General features: G+C 49.2%; 1 protein-coding gene across 4 annotated transcripts in view; it reads right to left on the bottom strand.

Moving 5' to 3' along the window:
* The window catches only part of EVC (EvC ciliary complex subunit 1), a 92,078-nt gene extending 71,354 nt beyond the window's left edge, over nt 1-20,724 (bottom strand). For 3 of the 4 annotated variants that reach the window (XM_017887089.1, XM_017887090.1, XM_017887091.1), the window contains exons 1-5: nt 20,281-20,724; nt 15,507-15,632; nt 7,106-7,189; nt 4,800-5,032; nt 3,050-3,134 (exon numbers count right to left, since the gene is read on the bottom strand). In XM_017887089.1, the coding sequence (XP_017742578.1) occupies nt 3,050-3,134; nt 4,800-5,032; nt 7,106-7,189; nt 15,507-15,632; nt 20,281-20,709 (957 nt within the window). In that variant the 5' untranslated portion in view covers nt 20,710-20,724. Of the gene's footprint in view, nt 1-3,049; nt 3,135-4,799; nt 5,033-7,105; nt 7,190-15,506; nt 15,633-19,301; nt 19,431-20,280 lie in introns of those variants that run through there. The other variant, XM_017887092.1, reaches the window with a different exon arrangement.
* Nucleotides 20,725-23,749: the final 3,025 nt, after the last annotated feature.

The raw sequence follows: 23,749 nt of genomic DNA, 5'->3' as shown, positions 1-23,749 counted from the left end.
ATATATATATATATATATATGCAGCATCTCTGAAGCACAATTAAGTGAAATGCAATAACGCCAGGTGTGTCTGCACCAAGTGCCATGTGCTCCTCCCCCAGGAGTGGTTCTGATGTCACCACGGTGCAGTATCAAAACTGGGAAACTGCCATTGGTTGAATACCGCTGTCTACAGGCCTTATTCAGTTTTCACCCATCTTTATGCACATTTACGTGTGTGCATGTGTGTGCATGTGTGTGTATGTAGTTCTATGCAATTTTACCCCATGTATAGATTCACATAAGCGCAGCCACAATCAAAGTAATATTCCAGCACCATGAGAACCCCCTAGTGCTGGTGCCCCCCATCTGTTCTCATCCTGGCCAATCTTTTTATAGAGGTTACACTCCAGCTTCTCCTGCCTCTTGGACGAACCCAGAGCCAGTTTCTTCTTCCTCAGGGCCAGCCAGGGAGCTCCAAGCTTCTGGGACGCATGAGGGCCTCATGTGGTCTGAATAACTTCTGAACCCCAGCTCATCTCTCCCAGGGATATAGAGCTTTAGGTCTCCTGGCAGCACAGCTCCCAGCGGCTCCTCAGGTTCTTACAGTCCCAGCACTCGACAACAGAGTTGTGCTCCTCACAGCAGGAAGGACTGTGCTGGGAAGCAGCTCTCTCAGGGCGGTGCCAATCACACGTGCAACACATTTCTCCTGAGCACCTTTGACGTCCAGGGTGCAGGGCTACACCTGGGCATGCAGGGGCCTTGCACTCAGACCTTGTCCAGGTCTGATTCTGCCATCACCAGCTGTGTGACCTTGGGCAAGTGACTTAACCTCTCTGAGCCTCAGGTTCCTTGTTAGTGAAGTGGCACGTAAACCTTTAAAGAAGATTTACAGCACCGAGCCTACCAGAGTGTACATGCAGAATAATCGCTGCTATGACCATGCCAGTCACACAGCTGTGACATGGAGCCCAGAGTTCTACCCACAGAACCCTCTCAAAGTGGGAGAGCTTGACTTCCCAGTAACTCCATATAGCAATAATTGAAAGGAGGTTTTCTTTAAGCCTTTCCTAAAGTGGCCCAGAGGTGAAGCAACTTACCCAAAGTCACATAGCTCCTAGTTGTCAAAGGGTGGACTAGAGCCCAGGTCTCTCTCCCTTAATCCAGTGTTCCTGGAACTTCCCTGGGTTTCCGCCCATGAGACTCCCTGCAGGGAAGCTTGACCATCTCCCCAGCTCTATACTCCCACAGGTGCCCCCTTCACACTCACATGGTGCTTTGTCACAGGCCTTTGTCATGCTGCCTGCCACTGTTTATTTTGTGACCTCTGTTTACTGCCCTCCCCACTGCCCCAGAGAGTGGGCTCCACAAAGGCAGAGGCCGCCCCTGGTGTCTGACATCGTGCCTGTCAGTGTGCAGAGGCCGTGCCCCTGTGCTGGATGCTGAGTGATGGTGAACGTTCCCTCCAGGACTGCAGGGTGCTCCCCGTGGGCACTCGCTGGCTGTGGGGCGAGGCTGGCCAGGACTACTCTGCTCACCAACTGGACAGGCTCTGAGCCCAGAAACAACTGGTCCTCCCAGGGAGCATGGAGCCTTGGAGAAAACAGCCAAGGCCGGGTGTAGCTCACTGAGGCAGGCTGCAGACACAGGCTGCCTGGTGGCCCCCATCCAGGGACCTCCATGGGGCTGGGGGTAGAGGGGATGAAGGGCCATGCTCTATTTCTTGAATTCTAGCATATTTACGATTTCAAACATTGGCACCCGTTTATGAGGCCAGTCAGTCCCGCTCACACAGAGCCCAAGTTTCTTTCAGGCACATCCCCAGTGTGCTATTCTTGTTCTGTTTTTGTTTTTTGAGACAGGATCTCGCTGTGTCACCCAGGTCAGAGTGCAGTGGTGTGATCACAGTTCACTGCAGCCTCTATCTCCTGGACTCAAGTATTCCTCTCACCTCAGCCTCCTGAGTAGTTGGGACTACAGGCATGCACCACTGAAGCAGGCTAAGTGTTTGTTTGTTTGTGTTTTTGGTAGAGATAGAGTTTTGCCATGTTGCCCAGGCTGGTCTCAAATTCCTGGGCTTAAGCAATCCTCCCACCTCAGCCTCCCAAAGCCTGAGATTACAGTCGTGAGCCACCACACCTGGCCTCCAATGTGACGTTCTTGCCCTTCTCCAGTTTGTAAGCGTGCCCTGTAGACATATCTGTGTGTCTGTCCACCTCTGTTCCTAGCTCTCCCCTTTGTCTCATCTGCCTTCTCTCTGTAGGGTCTCATCCCTCAATCAGTAATTCAGAGAATGTGCCTTATGGAGAAATAACACTTATTTTTAACCGCTGTGGTCTTGATGCCTGAATAAACCCACCGGGGTTCTGCAGCTACAATGGGACTCGTCTCTCTGGTTTCCCACAGCTCAGGTCTACAGTTGATGCAATCAGAGGCCAGGTGCACCTGGCAGAGACTAATGTTGTTTTCCCCACATCCACAGTTCTGAGTTCTTGTTCATTCAGTCAAGAGAACACGTGGCCCCATAAAAAGGTACTGAACTTCTCATCTCAGCGCCACCCCTGCAGCTTTATAACTTTGAGTAAGTCATCCACCCTGTGCCACAGTGTTCTCACCTGCAGAGTGGACATGATAATGACATCTGCCCCTCTGGGTTGTGCTGAGGTTTAAGTGTAATACTCCTGGGACCTAGCACATAGCAAGACTCAAGAAAATTCATGTTCATAAATATTCTTATCATTATTATCATTCCTTTAAAAATATTATTCTTTTAAATATCTCTTATCTCTATCTGCAGCAGGAGGTGTACCCCGGGAGGAGGCACGCATCTTTCTGCTGAGGCCCCTACAGCTCTGGTTAAAGTCAAGGCCATGCTCCACCAACAGGCATGAAGTACTTTTCCATTGTGTGTCTGGATGCCTGACAGTGCTGCCTTCCCTACCTCGTGGCGGCTCCGTTTCCACTGATGTCTGCCTCTCAAGGGTATCTGGGACTCACTGCACCCAGAGGCCCTGTGCCCCAGCTCCTGTCCCCACGAAAAGGAGGGAATGCGAACATCTCCACCTACCATGTGCTTTTCCTGCCTCAGTGCTGTGTCCAAATGCAGCAGGTCTTTTAAGTGAAGGCTGTAGATACATAGGTCGATGTCTACGCTGCAAAATAAAATGAGAATCGGAAAAGACTTTCAGGGTATCAGAAATGATGAGTAAGGATATTGGCATGTCCCTAATCAGTACAAGCCACAGCACACTCTACCTCAGACTCTCATTCTGCAGCATGCTGAGGTCCTTACACTTACTCCAGGTTTATACGAAGGCATCTAATGAGCTGTTTGAAACCCACTAATGGCCAGAAGAGAACAGCTGGTGTCAGAGACATAGCTGCCTGGGACTTCCAAGAGAAAACCAAAGGAGAGAGGGAAAGGAGAGAAATAAAAATGACGTTTCCTCCTTTGAGTATTTTCTTAAAAAAAATTTATTTACTTACCTTTTCAGAAACAGGGTTTGGCTCTGTCTCCCAGGCTGGAGTGCAGTGGTACAATCACAGCTCACTGCAGCCTCCACCTCCTGGGCTCAAGCAATCCTCCCTCCTCAGCCTCCCGAGTAGCCAGGACTACAGGCGTGTGCCACCATACCCCATTGATTTTTGTATTTTATTTTAGAGAGGGGGTCTCACTATGTTGCCTAGGCTGGTCTTGAACTCCCGAGCTCAAGCAATCCACCCACCTTGGCCTCCCGAATGTTGGGATTACAGGCGTGAGCCATGGTGCCCAACCTCAAGCATTTTCATGTCTATCATCACATGTCATCTTTCCTCAGTGCCTTAGCGGAGACATTCTCATGCCCATTTTACAGATGCAGAAACTGACTCAGGGAAGAGAGAATCAGAGAAATCAAGTGACCATCAGAGGGTCAGCAGGGGCAGATACACGGAAGAGTGTAAAAGTCTTTGACCTTTTTTCCCTTTAGGCAAATGCATTTTAAATGATGACTCTCCCACCCAAACCATTTCAAATCCTCTAAGTTCAAATGCTGAAAGAAAGCCATTCTAAGCCAGGCCTGGCCAATCCAAGAAGGCCCCTCTTTAACGAAGTCCCTTCTGTCTGGGCCACCTTCAGGCTCAAGGCGCTGAGCCCAGTCTTTTTGCAGCAGCCCTGAGCAGAGGCTGTGCCCTGGCTCATCCCATCCCTCAGATTCACGGAATTGTGGAGCAGAGAGAGGCCTGAGGCCTGGTGTATGAACTTGCCAGCCTGAGTTTCTTAAGCCCCTACCATGTGCAGAGCCCTGTTCTGGGCTGGATCAAACCTGGCTCCGTCACTAACCGCTGTGTGACCAGCAAGTCACGCAGCCTCTCTGCGTTTCCCTTTATTCTTTGTGAACTGGGGGAAATGACAGTATGACCTTCACAGGGGTATTAAGAGAAATTCATTCGTTCACTGATTAATACTTATTGATTGCTGAACCTGTCCCAGGCTCCCCCTCACTGGGCAAAATCCTCATGAGATCATTAATCCCTGTAAAGTGATTAGCACTCTGCCCACTTAATCAACTTCACCAGCAGCTAAGGGCACGCCAGTGATTAAATGAGGCCTCCTTGTCGTCTCTCCCCGGGGATCAGGCCTGACTCCATAACCCCAGTGTTGGGCAACACAGCACAAATGCATCCGGGGCTCCGACGGTGACGCTGGGTCACTGTGTGTCCCTGGCAGAGTCACTGAACCTCTCCGGGCCTCTGTTTCCTCCTCTGACAATGATGTGAGCCCCTGGCCCACTCCAAGAGGACCGGAAGCCTCATCCTCCATCGCCCCCTCTCCTTACCTCTCATAAGCCAGCACCTCGGGGAAGGCGTTCACCCGGAGGAAGGTGCGGCTGAGAAACCTGTTATCGCTGGTGGCCGAGTGGACGCTGGATGAGGAGCTGCAGTCGTCCTTCTCACCCTGGCTCAGGCTCCCCAGGCTGCTGGAAGGGGAGGCCTCTACCGGCTGGTGCGGCAAAACAGCCTGCTTTAAGTTTTCATGCAGAGACGGGTTGGAGGAGCCATCGGCCAGAGGCTGGGGTGGCAGTAGGAAAGTCACACTCATTCCATGTGATGCCTCGGGGATTTGATCTAGTACTCATAATTCTACCAGTGACTCATGCTAGCCGCTCACAGGAAGGCCTGGCTGGAGGAGACTGGCCAGGGTGCCAGCAGATACCACAGAGCTTCCATCCCAGGTTCTGCCACACCCACATCCCAAAGGCCCGAATCACAGTTCACTTGTCCTCATGAGGCCAGCCCCTCTGCACCAGGCTCCTTCCCCTAAACTGCCAACCGGGATCTGTGCCCCGGACACCTAGCTGCACCCTCCTCCCAGCTGCCAACTCTGACCTCCTCCACAGCCAGCGCTTGCCCTGACCCAGTTCTCTCGCTGCTGTCCGACCCCCTGGCCTGCTCCCTCCATGAATCCTGCCAACCACCTGTCCTTCGCCTGCACAGAGCAGGAGTCACCCTCCTGCCCCCTGCCCACCAACGGGCTTCATGCTCCTAATCAAGAAGCTGGAGCACCATGCACACCAGGCCCACAGGAGGTCACAGCCTGGGGCCTGGCACAGCTATAGGGCCCAGCAAATGTCAGCCTCCACCTCTGGCGGCCCAAGCCACACTGAAGTGGCTCTGGCTTAGACGCTCCTGGTCACTTCATAATTCTGGGCCTTTCCAGACTTTGGTCTCCCTGCCTGAAACACCCCCCATTTGTTGTTTGCTGGGTGGAAGTGTCCCTCCCTCCAGGTATGGATTTCAGACGCCATACTGGCTGCACAGGTCCCTGGGCGTCTGCCTCTTGCCTATTTCATCACGTAGTGTCCTGCATTCTCAGTGTATTCTGATCCACCCAGGCAGTGAGGGCCTCCAGGGTGGGGCTGATGCTCTGCTGACCACGGCGTGATCCCCAGGGCCCATGCAGGGCCTACACAGAGGATGGAGAAATGCCCTTTATCCACCCACCCGTCCCACCCTTCAACCACTTGAAGGACATGGTCCCCAATGTGGGTTCCAGGGAACAGTTCCATGAGCCAGTTACTGCTCACCACAAAGGTTCCATGGAAAAATTAGTTTGGGAAAGCCTGTGTTAAATAAGGTAACATATTCCTTTGGTGCAGGAATTCTCAGAACCTTCAACAGGCTTTGGCTGTCTTCAAAAGTAAATAATAATTGAAAGATCCTAACATGTTCTGAGTGCTTAGATGTTGTGTGCTGTTCTGAGCTCTTATGTATGTTATCCTGTGTAACACACAAAACAACTGGGCAAGGCAGGAGCACCAACATCCCCATTTCATAGATAAAGAGACTGAGGCAGGAGAAGTCAGGAAGCACCACACGGTGAACGGCTGAGATGGGGTTAGGACTGAGTCGCTGTGACTCCAGAACTCGTCATCCTGACCACCAAGAAGGCAAGCCACATTTTCCCAAACTTATTTCACTAGGAAACTTTTTTGCACAAAGCACCTCCCAGGCTGAGGGCTCCTGGAAGTGCCATGGAAGGTGTAACCATAAACAGGTGTTGGGGTCTGACTCAGGCTCTGCCACTTCCTGTCACATGACCTCAGGTCACTAGCCACTCTGGGCCTCAGTTTCCTTATGTGTAAAGTGGAGAGAATATTATTTACCTGATAGGCATAACACCAAGTTGAACTGCCTAATGCATGACAAATACTTAGCACGACACTGGCCCTGTGCACGTAAGTGTTCAGTAAGTGCCAGTTGCTGGCATTAGTCCAGAGCTCTGTGAATGAGGATTAGTGCTCAGAACTGAGTCGGTATCAGTGTTTGTATTAGTGTTAAAAAGGCAGAGAGGGAGCTGTCCTACTGTGCTGTCACCTCATGTCCCTGGGGATACAAGGAACCATGAAACTTCCTTACCATGTTTACCATGGGCATGTCCTGCTCCTGATAACACTGCTGTAAGACAGATTAACCCTAAGTTTTGCTCCATTACAAAGCCTCAAAATTATCCCTATTAAAACAACTTGCCATAAAACCCTCAAACAGGACCAAACATCGCACAGTTAATCCCCCCACTTTCCTCCCAATCTCTGGCACATGACGGAAGTAACTGGCTTTCTATGATGGAGCTCAGGACTCTCACCCGGAACTTCTGATTGATGGGGTAGATGACTTTGGCCTTCAGGGCGAATGCTGTGATGTTGCTGTTGGAAGGCGGCTCACATTCCTGGGAGGGAAAGACACAAATGATGTGGGAGACTTTCTGTAAAATGAAGGGTAAGTTGTCAAGTTTTTCCAAAATGCCACATCCCATTTGTAATAGCAGCCTCAGAAAGGGACGATGATAGGTATATTTAGATTCATGTTAGCTCTTCTTTGCCAGAAGGAAAATGAATGGATGAGTGGACAAACAGATGGATGGATAGATGGATAGATGGGTGAATGAATGGGTGGGTGGGCAGATGGATAGAGAGGTGGATGGATGGATAGGTAGACAGAAGAATAGATGGGTGGTTGGATGGAAGGATGGACAGACAGATGGATCAGTGAATGAAAAGGTAGAGAGATAGATGGGTGGATAAAAAAATAGATGGGTATATGGACAGATGGATGAACAGACAAATGCTATCAAAAGAGAATGGCACAATGTTCATTTAATTACAATTCTTCAGCTTTGGAAGAAATAAAGATTTGAATAACTTGAGAATAATTAACAAGAGAGTCTCCTAAGGAATTAGAAAAAGCAAACACACAAAATAATTTTAGCATTGCCAGGGTTAGTATAAGCACATGCAGTCGTATTTACACAAGAGTTGGGATTAGACCCTTAAACAAAAGGAAGTAGTTGGGCAAGTCTTCTAACTTCTCTGAACCTCAGTCTTCCCAGATAGTAAACCAGTAGAGTATTTGCCCTTGAGGACCACATACACGAAGCACCCTGCTGAGTCGCTAGAATAGAGAAGAAACTCATCAGTGGGCTGCTATGCATAGTGGCACAAAAACCACTGTCAAATCCTGCTCAGGAATCACCTCTCCTGACTCATTAATAAGAAGCTGGATGGACTTATCCATGGCCTGCCCTATATCCCCACATCCTCTGCATCTCTCTCCTGTTGGGTCATCCCCTTCCCAGCTCTGCACTTTGTAAAGTCAGTGCTGAATCAATGCTTTGGAAACAACCAGATAGTGAATGAAGATAAGCAGACAGGCAAGCCTGGAGCCTGGCACTGCAGACTGTGAGAAATCTCTACTGGGCAATTCTGAACACACCGATGGAAGAAAACTGCATCTGGGTCAATTCCAGTGCTTCTCAACCACGTCTTGAAGAGTGAGCTCCATCACCAGTGACCGATTTTCAATCACAAAGTTCACCTTGGAATAAGACACCCTATTGTGGGAAACACAGAAGGACTGATCACTTGCTCCTAATATGGGGTGTTGACACAGCCTCCACTGAGCCAGAACTGTGACCCAGATATATCTCCAGGAAGAGCTGCACCGTGATGCCCTGTGAGCAACACGAGAGGGACACTCCACACCAGGGGTTCCTATTCTTGTCATTTCTCTATACCTTACAACTCACAAAAAGACTTGGGTGACAAGAATGGGGGAAGACCCTTCATTATACCTTCTACAAAATTAATTCAAGACGGATCAAAGACTTAAATGTAAAACCCAAAACTATAAAAACCCTACAAAAAAATCTAGGCGATATCATTCAGGACACAGCCACAGGCAAAGATTTCATGACAAAAGCACCAAAAGCAATCACAACAAAAGCAAAAACTGACAAATGCGATCGAATTAAAGAGCTTTTGCACAGCAAAAGAAACTATCATCAGAGTGAAAGACAATCTACAGAAGTGGAGAACATTTTTGCAATCTATCCATCTGACAGGGGTCTAATATCCAGAGTCTACAAGGAACTTAAACAAATTCACAAGAATAAAACAACCCCATTACAAAGTGGGCAAAGAACATGAACAGACACTTCTCAAAAGAAAACATTCATGTGGCCAACAAACATATGAAAAAAAGCTCAACATGGCTGATCATTAGAGAAATATAAATCCAAACCACAATGAGATACCATCTCATGCCAGTCAGAATGGCGATTATTAAAAAGTCAAGAAACAACAGATGCTGGTGAGGCTGCGGAAAAAAGGAGAACTTTTACACTGTTGGTGGGAGTGTAAATTAGTTCAACCATTGTGGAAGACAGTATGGCGATTCCTCAAAGACCTAGAAGCAGAAATGCCATTTGTCCCAGCAATCCCATTACCGGGTATCTACCCAAAAGAATAGAAATCATTCTACGATAAAGATACATGCACACGTATGTTCATTGCAGCACTATTCACAATAGCAAAGACATGGAATCAACCCAAAAGCCCATCCATGATAGACTGGGTAAAGAAAATGTGGTACAAATACACTATGGAATACTATGCAGTCATGAAAAGGAACAAGATCATGTCCTTTGCAGGGGCATAGATGGAGCTGGAAGCCATTATCCTCAGCAAACTAACACAGGAACAGAAAACCAAACACCACACGTTCTCACTTATAAGTAGAAGCTGGACAGTGAGAACACATAGACACACTGGGTCAGGGGAACAACACACACTGGAGCCTGTGAGGGGGTGAGGAGAGGGAGACAATCAGGGAGAATAGCTAGTGCATGCTGGGCTTAACACCTAGGTGATGGGATGATCTGTGCAGCAAACCACCATGGCACACGTTTACCTATGTAACAAACATGCACATCCTGCACACGTACCCCAGAACTTAAAATAAAAGTTGAAGGAAAGGTTTTAAGAAGTAAAAAAAAAAAAAAAACTAACAGGGAAGACCACCAACATACACTACCTCCCTAAGCTTCCAAGGACCCTGCCACAGAGGTCACTGTCTCCATTTCCAGACAGAGAAAATGAGCCACAGAGAGGTGAAGCCACATGCCCAAGGCCACACAGCTAATCATCGCTAGAACCGGGATCTGAATTCAGCTTTGCTGGCCCCAGGTCCGCCCTCTTTAGCTGATGCCAAGCTGGCTCTGTCAACATGATGCGAATAAGAGCAAAAGTAAGTGCCATGAAGTTTAAAAGGAAGTGGGGGTTCGTAGAGAAGGTCCCTGGGCTTGGCTTCACCGTGTTCAGGAACCTACATCAGATACTGAGGCACCGTACACTTCCACATCCCAGGTCCCCACATCCAACCGACCACCAATCAATCCCATCAACTTAACCTCCTAAATCTCTCTGTAATCCATGGCCCTGGCCTATGCCTCCAGCATATTTACCCTGAAGATCTGCAATCACTTCCTAACCAACTCCTCATCCATGTATTGGGGGTCTACCGTGTCCAGCCACCTTATGCATGTTTGCCCATTTAATTATCACACATCAGTCAGCTTGGGAAGGTGGGGACTATTATCATCACGCCCACCTTATGGTGCTGCGAACTGAGGATCAGAGGTTAACTCCTTCCAATTCATTCTCCACATGGGAATCAAATGATCTTTTTTTTTTTTTTGAGGCTCTGTCGCCCAGGCTGCATGCAGTGGCACGATCTGGGCTCACTGCAACCTCCGCCTCCCGGGTTCACGCCATTCTCCTGCCTCAGCCTTCCAAGTAGCTGGGACTACAGGTGCCCGCCACCACGCCTGGCTAATTTTTTGTATTTTAGAACAGACAGAGTTTCACCACGTTAGCCAGGATGGTTTCAATCTCCTGACCTCGTGATCCGCCGGCCTCGGCCTCCCAAAGTGCTGGGATCATAGGCGTGAGCCACCGCGCCCGGCCTAAATGATCTTTTTAAGCATGAATTTCCATCGATGCACCTCTCAAAACCCTTCCTGGCCTCCCTCTGACCTGAGGGTACAGAGCCTGGCCTGCTCTCAATCCCCTGCATTCTGGCCCACTTTCTGCTTGAAGTTTTGTCAGTGAACAAGGAATGGCAGGAAGATGGAAAAGGCTGAACTCAGGACTAATTTTCAAGGTCCACTGCAAAATGAAAATGAGGATTCTTATGTAGTAATGATTAAGAATTTCAAGACAGCGACAGCAGAGCCCACCAGCCAAGAGGGGGCCTATCTGAGCGTGGTCCCTGTGACCTCACAGGTCACACCCAGGACAGCAGCCCTGGCTGACTATCCAGGGGAGACACATTTGCTCAACGGAAAGATACAAAAGCAAAAGGGCCCTGTGCATTTNGTGAAACCCCGTCTCTACTAAAAATACAAAAACTAGCCGGGCGAGGTGGCGGGCGCCTGTAGTCCCAGCTACTCGGGAGGCTGAGGCAGGAGAATGGCGTGAACCCGGGAGGCGGAGCTTGCAGTGAGCTGAGATCTGGCCACTGCACTCCAGTCCGGGCGACAGAGCGAGACTCCGCCTCAAAAAAAAAAAAAAAGAAAGAAAAGAAAAGGAAAGGGCCGGGCGCAGTGGCTCACACCTGTAATCCCAGCACTTTGGGAGGCCAAGGTGGGCAGATCATGAGATCAGGAGTTCAAGACCAGCCTGACCAACATGGTAAAACCCCGTCTCTACTAAAAATACAAAAATTAGCTGGGTGTGGTGGCAGGTGCCTGTAATCCCAGGTACTCCGGAGGCTGAGGCAGGAGAATCGCTTGAATCTGGGAGGCGGAGGTTGCAGGGAGCGGAGATCGCATCACTGTACTCCAGCCTGGGCAACAGAGTGAGATTTCGTCTCAAAAAAAAAACAAAAAGAAGGAAAGGATGTTGGTGCAGGGCCCACCTGAGACCTGTAGGCGCAGCACCTGGGGATGGAGGAGTCGGGAAATGGGAATCAGAAACACATCCTGGCTGGCAGGAAGGCTCCACCTTATCTACTTGCAGACTGCAACCCCTGCAGAGCCAGCCTAAGGACGGTCATGGTCTTTGCCAGGGGATGCAAGGATGCAGGAGCATGTGACACCCAAAATCAGGGAAGGAGCAGGCTCTGCTACCTGAACAGGAGCCACCGCCTTTAGTTTTTAAAAGCTCTCCTCATTAAGGTCAGGTGTCCTCCAAATTCCAAGAGTCTCCCCAGCCAAAGCAATACAATTATTTAGAAAATTGGTTGCAGCAAAATGTACAAGGTAAAACTTCCTCAGTTAGAGCAATGCAATTATTCAGCAAATTGGTTAAAGTATAATTGCAGGAAAGGAAAAGCCATTTCCATCACCAATATAAATAGGTTCTTTTCAGAGAATGCGTAAATGCATCCATAAAGGCTCTACCCACTCTCCCTCCCTCCACAGCAAAGGAATGGGATGGAGAGACGGAGGCTGTGGAATAGCATGCCTCAGAGCCTTCTGGAATTTTCTGTTTGTTTTCGGCTGAGATGAGTTGTTCATTAAACAGAGGTCATCCAAGGCGTGGCAGGAACCATAAGGCCCTGGTTTTCTGTGCACTGGAAGACAAGAAAGTTATAGCTCGACCCACTGGGCCAAAGCAGCCCTGACCGCATATTTTGACAAGCTCAGTCTGCAGAAAGCAAGAGCATTCTGACAAGCCGGTCACTGGAACAAGCAGATCTTTCACTTCACCCTTGGTAATTATTAGCTTGATAATAGGCATCTGCTAGGTGTAGCTGAATAGTGAACAAGTAAGACATTACTAGGCAGAAAAAAATAACCTTACAGCAGGGTAGAAAGACTTAGGCCCCCCTGCAAACACTGATTGAGCACCTATTCTGTGGCAGGAACGTTCACATGCATTAACTCAGCCCTGGGTGACTCGGGGATAGCAGGGGGAGCACCATCACTGCTGTCTTTTTAAATGAGAAACCTGAGGCTCAGACAGGTTATGCTTCCTGCCCAACATCACACAGCAAACATGTGGCAGAGCTGGGACTGGGTTCCAGGATTCTAGGTCCCAAAGCCAGCACTGTTTTCGTCACATTCAAGGACACCGTATGTGTGAGCAGCGTTGTTTAACAGCTTTGAGATTTAATTCACATACCCTGCAGTTCATTCATGTAAAGTATAATATTTCATAGTTTTCAGTATCTTCAGATATGTGCAGCCATCACTATAGTCAACTTTATTTACTTATCTATTTTGAGACAGAGTCTCGCTCTGTCACTTAAGCTGGAGTGCAGTGGCACAATCTTGGCTCACAGCAACCTCCACCTCCTGGGTTCAAGCAATTCTCCTGCCTTAGCCTCCCAAGTAGCTAGGACTACAGGCACACACCACCACGCCCAGCTGATTTTTGTGTTTTTAGTAGAGATCGGGTTTCACCATGTTGGCTAGGCTGGTCTCGAACTCCTGACCTTAAGTGTCTGCCTGCCTCAGCCTCCCAGAGTGCTGGGATTACAGGCGTGAGCCACCATGCCCAGTCTATAGTCAACTTAAAACATTCTCATGGCATCAAAGAGAAACCCAGTCCTCTTTTGCTGTCACCCCATCCCTCCCCTTCCTCTGCCCCAGCCCCTGGAAACCACTAATCTACTTTTGTCTGTATAAATCTCCCTGTTCTAGACATTTCACAGGAATGGAATCCTATAACGTGTGGTCTTTTGTGAGTGGCGTCTCTCATTTAGCATGTTTGCCAGGTTCATCCAGGTTGTAGCATGGATCGGCCCCTCATTTTATTTTATGGCCAAATAACCTTCCAATGTCTGCATATATCACATTTTATTTTTCCAGTTTTTCCATTTGGGTTGTTTCCACATTTTGGCTATTGTGAATAGTGTTGCTTTGAACATCTGTGTACAAGTTTTTGGGTGGACATCTGTTTTCACATCTGTCAGCAGATTCTAGTAGTGTGAGAGGGTGGGATAGGGGCAGAGCAGTAGAGAGAGAGATGAGCGGAAGAGAGACACAGAGACAGGGAGATGCCGTGTACCTGCAGCTCACATACTGCCACAAAGACACACACAGAAAGACCCACAGAGACACGTGAGTGATGGGCTGGGACACATACAGACACACGTGGAGAGGCAAGACACAGTATGAGAGGCAGCACAGGGCACATCCAAATAGGGACTCAATCAGTGTTTGCAGGTTCTAAAGTCTTTCTACCCTGCTGTAAAGTTAACTCATATTTTCCTGCCTAGTAATGTCTTACCTGTTCACTATTCAGTTACACCTAGCAGATACCCATTATCAAGCTAATAATTACCAAGGATAAAGTTAAAGATCTGCTTGTTCCAGACTCATCTCCTGCAAGCCATGTCCCAGGAAAGCAGCAGAGGCTTGCCCATCTCTCCCCTGCTCCACGTTGGCCAAGGGCAGGGCAGTGCCCCCTCCATAGGATCCTGCTAGCCAGGGAGGGAGATGCAGGGCTGATGCAAAAGCTGATTGTTCAGAGTAATTAGAAGCTGAGCCCTACTGACTTTGGACCTTTGGGGAAATTCGTTTTTAAATTCCCAGCCCACTTTCTTCTGTGGTAAGCTGAGGCTGCGGAACAGGATGGAACAGGTTGGAAAGGGGCAGAGGCTAGGAGTCAGGTGTGCAGACGTAGCACTCCCGAGCAGGGGCCTGGCAAACCCAAGGACAAATATCAGCTTGGCTACTCTCCAGCTGCGGGACTCAGGAGAGTAGCCTACCTCTGAGCCTTGGCTTCCTCATCTGGAAAACGGGAATATAACTCAGATCAGCCTCATGTGGCTGCTGAGAGAAGGGCATGAGATCACTCACGTGAGTGTTGGCATCACTCACAGGTGAAAGGTGTAAAACTGCCTGGCATGGGTAGATGCTAAAAAATAATGCTAGTTCAATCTCTCCCCTTATTCCAGAAGACGAAGCCTGCAGTACTTTCTAGGAGACAAGGAGGTGACTAGAAATGTCACATCTTCTCCACCCACGGGGCTCACCCAGAAAGCGATGTTCTGTGGATAGAGTAAGGGTTTCAGGAAGGCAGGAACAAAGAGAATTTTTTTAACATCTCTTCCAGAGGCCCAGCACTCCTATTCCTAGAGATTTAATTAAAGGAAGTAAAATGAAATGAAAATAAACGCATACACCAACATTCATAGTAGGCTTATTCATCACAGCCAAATTCTAAAAACAGCCCAGTCCACCAATGAAACACCCACCAAATGGAGAGCAATCAACAAAGCGTGGCACATCCACCCAGCTGACTGCCACTGAGCAATAAAAATGGGGGAATAATTGATATACGCAATGAAAGGGAAATATCTCAAGGCATTCTGCGGAGGAAACACGGGCACGGAACAGCACAATTCCATTTGCATAAGGTTCGAGAACCACAGAACCAACCAATGGAAATCCCACGCATGGGTGCCTCTGGAAGTGTGCGGGGGTGGGGAGTGACCAGAAAAGGTCACTAGAGGACTTGCTGGGTGATGAAAACACTCTCAGTGGGGGTATTGGTTCTAAGGGATATGCAATTCTCACAACTCATCAAACTGTAAAACGTAAAGTCTGCGCATTTGATTGTTCGTAAATTATGCCTCAAAAGAGCAGCCCATTGGGAAACTGTATCTGTCAGAGGCTTGTCTACATGACACCTGGCTGCCAGGGGGACACCCCACCTCCCACATGTGCCTCCACAAACAAACACCAACACCAAGCTTACATCAACAGCTTCCTTGTCCTTTGACATCTGCACTTCTCTCTTCCTCCTCCTCGATGGGGAGCCAATTTCCAAGGGGGTCTGCGCATTAGACTCCAAATTCTTGAGCAGATTTTGAGTGTCGTCTTTCTAAAACCGAAAGGTCAGGAGTTGGGGGTGGATAGAAACACAACACTGAGGTCAGTTGGCCTAGTTCCCACCAAGACTTTTGCCAGTCAACTCCCCCAGTCCAGCGGCCACTTCTGCTTGCCTCTGTGCTTCTCAAGCTTGGTCCTCTCTGTATAATGCCTCCCACCCTACGTGGGGTCTGCTACACGTCCTTCAAGACTGCACAGGTCACCTTCCTGAGAAGTCCCCCTAAGGCCTCCAGGATGCCCCCATTTCAGAGCACCTTCAGGACTTGAGCCAAGATGCAGAGCAAAGCTTGTTCCATTTTTCTTCTAGGTTGGAACCCCCAGTGGACTGGGAGCTCCTTGGATTTAACAACTAAGCATGGGAAATGGCACATGCATATTAATGTTCCTGTTGATTTTGATCACTCCATTGAATGGTTTTTAAGAAAATATGTTAGGTGACCTTAAGTTATAGAGTAGTTTCTATTCTGAACTACAATGAGTGCTCATTATTTATGGATTCTGTATTTGCCAATTCCTATACTTGCTAAAATTTATTTATAACTCCCAAACCAATGCTCATGGTGCTTTTACAGTTATTCACAGATACACACAGAGGATGAACAATCTGAGTTGCCCGGCATGCATGTGCTCAGTTGAGATGGAACAAGGTAGCACCCTGCCTTCTTATCTCTGCTCTCATGCTGTAAACAAACATTCTTTTCATACTCTAGTAGCACAGTTTTTGCATTCCTGTGCTTTTTCTTGGTGACTTTACTGTTTAAAATAATCACCAAACACAGTGCAGAAGTGCTATCTAGTCTCCCAAAACACAAGAAAACTATGACATGCCCTCTGGAGAAATGGGTATGTTACAGAAGCTTCATTCAGGTATGAGTTACAGTGCTGATGTCTGTGAGTCCAATGTTAATAAATTAAAAATATCTATCAAATAAGATATCTTTAAACTGAAACATACATAGAACTATGGTACGTATTGACTGGTTAATGGAAATGTTGTGACCAGAAGCTTGTAGGAACCTAACCCTGGTTCTCTCCTAGGAACAATGGTTTGGTGTTCACTAACGCTGTGTTCTCAGTGAGTTTATAGAACATAACTACCACAAATAAGGAGAATAGACGATATTTAAAATTCTGTTATCCTGGATATTTCTCAACTTCTTCTTTAATCATTAGCTGCTCATGAATATAATCTTTGAAGTAAAGAAATATCACCAGTTTGTCACTGAGTTAATCAGCTACTATTATTGAGCATCTGCTTTGTGTCAAGCCTTGTTCTAAGTACTGGGAACAGAGTAATGAACAAAATACACAGCCTCGGCTTTTGTGGCATTGATATTGCAGTGAGAGAAGAAAGATGCAAACAAATAAACGAAAAAATACATAGTAATTCAGGGACAATCGTGTTCTAGAGTAACAATGGAGGGTGGGGGAATGAAGGATGATGGGAGACAAAGTCTCTTGGACAAAGTGGCATTTGAGAAGGAACTTAAAAGAAGTGAGGTCATCAGTCATTGAGATACCTGAGGGAGGAGTATTCTAGAGAGAGAGAACAGCAAGTGCAAAGGCCTTGAGGCAGGCCCATGTTGGGCATAGAGAGAAACCTATGTAGATGCAGCAGTCTGGGGTGAGTCTTAGGGTAGATCATGAGGCTGGAGATTTGGGAGGTTGTTTACCAAGCATGGTTGGCCAGTACAAGTGTCCTGCAAAGAAGAACCCAGTCAGATAGTCCTACAGTAAAGACATCAACGAAAAAAAATACCTATCCCACAGAAGGAGCACCAGCATCACTTGAAAATGTCCAGAGGGTCACCAGCCATTTGAGGACAGACTCTAATACGAAAGATAAAATCCAAAACAAACAAAAGGAAAAAGCAAGCAGGGAACACACTACGCAAGGCGGAGAAAAAAAAAAAAAACACCTTAAATAAACAACTAAAATATTATCAGAGAAGGTATTCCATTCATAAAATAAGAACAGGATAGAACATTCTCAGAACAAAGAAAAGACTCTTGAAAATTGAAAATACGAAAAACTCAATACAAGTATAAAGTTGAGAAACGTCTTTCTGACGGTAACGTAAAAAAGACAGAGGGCCGGGCGCGGTGGCTCAAGCCTGTAATCCCAGCACTCTGGGAGGCCGAGACGGGTGGATCACGAGGTCAGGAGATCGAGACCATCCTGGCTAACACGGTGAAACCCCGTCTCTACTAAAAAATACAAAAAAACTAGCCGGGCAATGTGGCGGGCGCCTGTAGTCCCAGCTACTCGGGAGGCTGAGGCAGGAGAATGGCGTAAACCCGGGAGGCGGAGCTTGCAGTGAGCTGAGATCTGGCCACTGCACTCCAGTTTGGGTGACAGAGTGAGACTCTGTCTCAAAGAAAAAAAAAAAAGACAAAGAGATGGGAAGTGAGAGACAAAGACTAAGATTGGAAGCCCAATTCAACCTAAAAAAATGATAGGGTTCTTGGAAGAAGAGAACATACAAAAGGAAAAGAATCATCAAAGAAATCAAGAAAATGATTCTCTATCAAAAGGACGTTCCAAATGCCTGGCACCGTGGATGACAAATGACTTTCACTAAGACCATCCTGGTGCAATTTTATTTATTAGGAGCAAAGGTAAAGGTTCTTTACAATTCTACAGAGGAACAAAAGGAAAAGAGGTTTCACGTAAAGTATCAAGGATCAGAACAGAATCAGTTTTCTCAACAGCAACCATGGAAATTATGAGATGAAGCAAAGTCCCCCTCTTTTAGGGGCCTGCAAATCCCCTGCCCTAAGCCTGGAAATAAAGGAAAATCCTGACTTTCTTCAAGGGAAATTATCAGCAACTTGATAAGCAAGAAGGTAATAGTAACTTAATAGCCAGGAAGTTAGAGTCAGGAGATGTTTGGTTTCCCTACAGAAATTAAAGATAACACTTAACACATGTCCTGAGTTGTTTTTCAGAAACCTGGACCCCCATCAAATGGATCCACTTGGAGGCTGAGGTCCTCAGCTGCCCCTTATCTGAGATCTGAACTCTAAGCACCATTCTTTGTTGGAAAGTTCTTCCTGGGGGGCCCAGAGGAAGTCATGCCCAGGAGCCTGACCTAATGTTCTTTTCTGCTGAACCCACATTTTAAAACAAAGCTTCTCTTCCTTGACAAAATACATACCAGAAAATCTTTGAATCTACCTCTGACTTGCAAGCCTCCACTTCAAGATGTCCCGCCCTTTTAGGCCAAAACCAATTGTAACCTTCGTGTACTGATTTAAAATTTTGCCTATAACTTCTGCTTTCCTGAAATTTACCTATACCTTTAAAAACCCTCACCTGCAAGTCATCGGGCAGGTCAGGATTTGAGCATGAGCTGCCTAGTCCTCCTGGCTTGGTGCCATGTGAATAAAAACCTTCCTTTTTACCACTGCAAAACCTCAGTATAGCTATCAGGTCTTACTGTGCGAGGTGAGTGGGACCCAGTTTGGTTCTACAACAGTTCTAAGACTGGAGGCCGGATGCAGTGGCTCATGCCTGTAATCGCAGCACTTCGGGAGGCCGAGGTGGGAGGATCACGAGGTCAGGAGGTCAAGACCAGCCATCTTGTTTCTAATCTCACAGACTTTACCCTCCTCCCCCAAAAGAGGCAGAAGCTGCAAGGATCTAAAATAGTGGCCATACCACTACTGATGGAATGCCTGCCATAGGCCAGGTGTTGCCATGCACAGCCAATTCCATGAGGGCCACTTGCATATGAAGCATCCACTGGTCTCCTTCAAGCAGCCACCCCGACCCTCATCCATGCAGAGAACACAGTGGCTTTGGGGTTGGACACGTCTGTCACTTTAGCAAGTTACTTAACTCCTCTGTGCCTCAGTTTCCTCATCTGCAAAGCAGAGACATTCATGAAATCAACTCAAACTGCTGTGGAGATTCATTGAGATAATTTAGGCAGAGGGTCTAAATCTAGTTCAGTGCCTGGTAAACAGCACTCAATAAACACTAGCATTGCCAGTGCTCCATCGCAGACTCCCCATGCGGTGTCATAACTGATAGTTCACTTGTAAACTTGCAACTCGTCGTTCTCCTTGAGGCTGTGAACCTCAAGCAGGCAAGGCAGGGTCTCTCCTGCTCACGAATGTGGTCCCTAGGCCAGTGACTGGCTGTAGAAGGTGCCCGAAAACTTTTACTGTGAAAAAACTTTTACTGATGAATGAAAAAATGAATGCCAATGTGGCGGCTGGAACTCAGGCCAGGTGACGTAACCCACACCAGAAGGATGGAAAAGGCAGAAGCAGGAATAGGCATTCAGGCGTGGGAGTCCCAGCAGCCCTTCTGTCCACCACGGTGAGCTGGGTCGGCATCCTGTCCAAACCCTTGGTGCTGCAGATAAGGAGAACGAGGCGTGGCGCGGATGGGCTGCTGTCTAGGATCACCCAACGGAGTGGGATGTAACTGGCACCGCAGGGGACCCCAGGTCAATGCCCTCTAGTCACCCCGGCACCGTCCTCCTGGAGCAGGAGAACCCGACGCCTGAGCGGTTGCGCGCGAAGTCCCCAACCAGGCTCAAGGAGTCGCAGAGCCGGGTCTCCAGGTCCGCAGGACCGAGAAGCTACGCGCCCCGCGCCCCGCCCCACCGCTGTCTGCTCGGCCGACCCACCTGGTGTCGCGGGCTCCGGCGGCCCGAGCGGCAGCCGAGCCAGAGGCCGAGGCCGAGGCCGAGCGCGGCGCCAGCAGGCACGGCGGGGGCAAGCAAGCGGGGTGGCCGGCCGCAAGCGCGTCCGGCCCCAGGCAGCAGCCGCGCAATCGCTCTGCAGGCCGGCCCCGCCGCCGGCCATCTGCGGCGCTCAGGCGGCCGCCCCGCCGCATCCCGCTGCTTGCTGCACCGTCCCCGCCAGGGCGGCGACGCGTGACTCGGAGGCCGGGCGGGCCAGGGGCGCGGCGCGCCCAGCAGACTTTCCGGCCTGTGCAGTCTCCCGACTGCTACTCCTCTCCTCTTCCCTGCTTCGCCGAGCCGGAGGGAGGAGCCTGGATCTCCGCTCAAAACTTTCAGCCACCCCCGCCTCAGCCCTGCCCCTGCACTGAGCATGCCCAGCAAGAGGCGCGCCTCCCAGCCCCTGACCCTTCCGGAGCAGGCCCGGTTTCCACTGGGATTCCTAGGTTCCTGGGGAGAAAGAGGGACCCTGATCACTGAGGAAGGCTCCTTTAACTTTATTGAGCCTTAGAATATGCTAAGCATTTAGCTTAATGATCTCATTAACTTTCTTCATAACCCCCTGCGGTGGGTGCTCCGCCCATCCTCCTGATGAAAACGCTGGGACCAATGCAAGTCCAACCCCTTGCCCTTGCCTCTAACCTCTAACCATCAACCTTCCCGGGGCCACACCGCCCTCCACGCCTCTGAACTTGCTCACGCGAAGTCTCCTGTTTTAATCTTATTTTCTCCCAGGGAAGGTCAAGACAATAGGTGGAGAGACCGTTACCCTCAGTCTCCACTAGGAGGATGGGTAGAGGGACCCTTACACCCAGTCCCCACTGAGACGCTGGGTAGAAAGACCCTTACACCCGGTCCCCACTAGGTCCAGGACACTGCACCATCAATTCATTTACTCAGCACTTCGGGAGAATCTGTGTGTTGCAAGCTGGGGAATAGGCCAGCCACAAACCAGGCAGTGTCCAGGGTAGTGTATATCTCATAGTTGTGTAGAGCGGTAAACAATTAGACCAGTTCATCACTCTGTATTTGCTTTAAACAAACTGATTTGTTTTTCTAAGACCACCAGAGACAGCACAAAAGAACCAGCGAGTAGGCAAGGCTAAAAGCAAAACTGCAAATTTATTCTTTGGTCATCTAGCTCCAGGGAAAAATGTATGGGGGTGAAGTCTGTTGGCCTCCAGCAAAGGAGGCCGAGAGAGTCACCCGGTAGAGCTCTCAGGCAAAGTTCCTAATACAGTCCCGACAAAGGTGGGGGCTGAGGAAGCCCATACCGAGCATCTGCCGCGAGCGGCTTTTCTAGGAGTGGAAGGGCAATAGGCGGGGCACGGGCGTGTCGGGAGGAGGGGGGTGCTCCGCAGGTGCGACCAGGTAAATCTTGGCCTCTTTGGATTGACATCACCTGGCACATGCCTGATTAATCTGCACCTTCCCGGGCGTCAGCTGCATTTTCACGCACACGGGAAAAGTTGATGATGATGAAAAACCCGGAAGTGCGCCATCCTGCCTCCGTTCATCCAAACAGACCCGCTTCCCTCACTCTCACGGCCTCTCTGGGGTAAGTGCCCTTACACAATGTTTGCGTTCATCCAAACACATTTATGGGGTAGCTACTAGATGTTTGCTTTTGTCCTGGGTGCCTGGGTAAAGTACACATGCATGTGCATGACTGCACACTTGCACACAAGGGCACACACAGACACACACTCCTACCCTGTGGAGCTTCCCAGTGTGGGCCAGGCTAGGGGACACCATGTGGATCTGTTTCAGCAGAGGAGGGCTTTGCCCTTTCAGCCTGGATGTCCAGCTTATTTCTATTTGTTTCATCATTTCCTCGTGGCAAGATGAGAACTGTTACCCAAATTCTTCATCCTTTTTATAAACGAAGAAACTGACAGCTAGAGAGGAGAGGTGACTCATTTAAGGTCTTGCAATTAAGGAGTGGGACAGAATTATTGTCCCATTTACACCTGTGTCTGTCTGGCTTCAGGACAAACTCTCCACTATGTGGAGCTTCTTATATACTTCCTTAGAAGCACCTCCAAGTTCCTGGGGACGCATATGAGGGCAATAACTTGATGCTGTTGTTTTACACTGGGTATTTCCACGAATGCTTAGGCTTTAGTTTTTAAAATGTGGTGTTTGGGCCAGGTGTGGTTGCTCACGCTTGTAATCCCAGCACTTTGGGAGGCTGAAGTGAAGGATTGTCTGAGCCCAGGAGTTTAAGACCAGCCTTGGCAACACGGTGAGACCCTGACTCTATAAAAAATAGTAATAAGAACATTTTTAAAATGTAGGGTTATTTGCATTTTACTTTATGATAAATATGACTATTAAATTAACCTTTAAATTACTGACTGTCAAATAATACCAATGGTCCAGCAACATGCTTGGCAATTAGCCTGTGGCCTTGTCTCATGCCTGACAGCTGCCACGTACCCCCTGGTGTGGGAACTTGGCTTATACGTTCTCAGCTTCTCAAACCCCATGGCCTTGTCCATGTTAGCTCAGGAAAGGCCTGTCCTTGGATGGTCTGGGTTGTGGGGAGATAGGCTGCCAGAGGCCAGGCTCACTGGCCTGGGACTTTAGACAGCCTAACAGGCTGCCCTGCAGGAAGGATGGCAGGAGTGGAGCCCTCTCCCTTCAACAGGTGTCAGCTGTCACCCAGGACCTAGGCAGGGATGAGGAAGCAGACAAAAGGCTCCACCAGCCCCCCTTTTTTGTGTCTTTCTCCTCCTCCTCCCGCCTCCCTTGGCAAAACAAACCCCTGTCCCCACGGAGAGTTCAGGGAGAGCTTGCTCAGGGCTGCGACTTCAGACACCAGCTCCCCTCTTTCTAGGTCTCCAGAGAGGTGGCCCAGCGGCTGGCCTGTTTCCCACTGGGAATGCGAGGGGCACCCGAGCAGGCCCAGGGCTGAGCCACAGCAGGCACGGCAGTGGTGCTCAGCTGGGCTGCACTGAACGCAACCGGAAGTGAGGGTCCTTTTCCTTCTCTCTCTGCCACCCCCTCCTCCCCGAGCTGTCCTGAACCCTCTGGGTGCTCCAGGACTCGTGGCCCCGAGCTCCAAGTGCCTCTCCGTTTTCTAAACGGGGATGAGGAAACTCCGAATTCACATCCGTGTGTCTGGAAACCGTTCCCAGGAGAAGTGCGTCTGAGCAGAGGCTTACAGACCCGAGTAGGTGGTAGCGGAGGGGCCCTTGGGGCCCTGGTAACCTCGAGGAGCAGGGGAGTGACCCACTCTGATTTGGTTTGGGCGGAAGCAAACCCAGGCCTGGCCGCCGGGCGCCCGGGCCGCGCCAGCTTGCTCTTCCCCTCCCACGCCCGTCCTGCGCCTCCCGGCCCCGGAGCCCCAGATGCGGGTGTTTGTTCCAGAAAACTTTCGGCGGCGGCTCGCACTGAGCATGCTCGGCGGCGG

This window comes from Rhinopithecus bieti, unplaced genomic scaffold (genome assembly GCF_001698545.2).
Source record: "Rhinopithecus bieti isolate Rb0 unplaced genomic scaffold, ASM169854v2 scaffold_16601, whole genome shotgun sequence".
In the NCBI taxonomy this organism is placed as follows: Eukaryota; Metazoa; Chordata; class Mammalia; order Primates; family Cercopithecidae; genus Rhinopithecus; species Rhinopithecus bieti.
The sequence above is the reverse complement of the archived record's forward strand: the minus strand, read 5'-3'. Positions and strand labels throughout refer to the sequence as shown.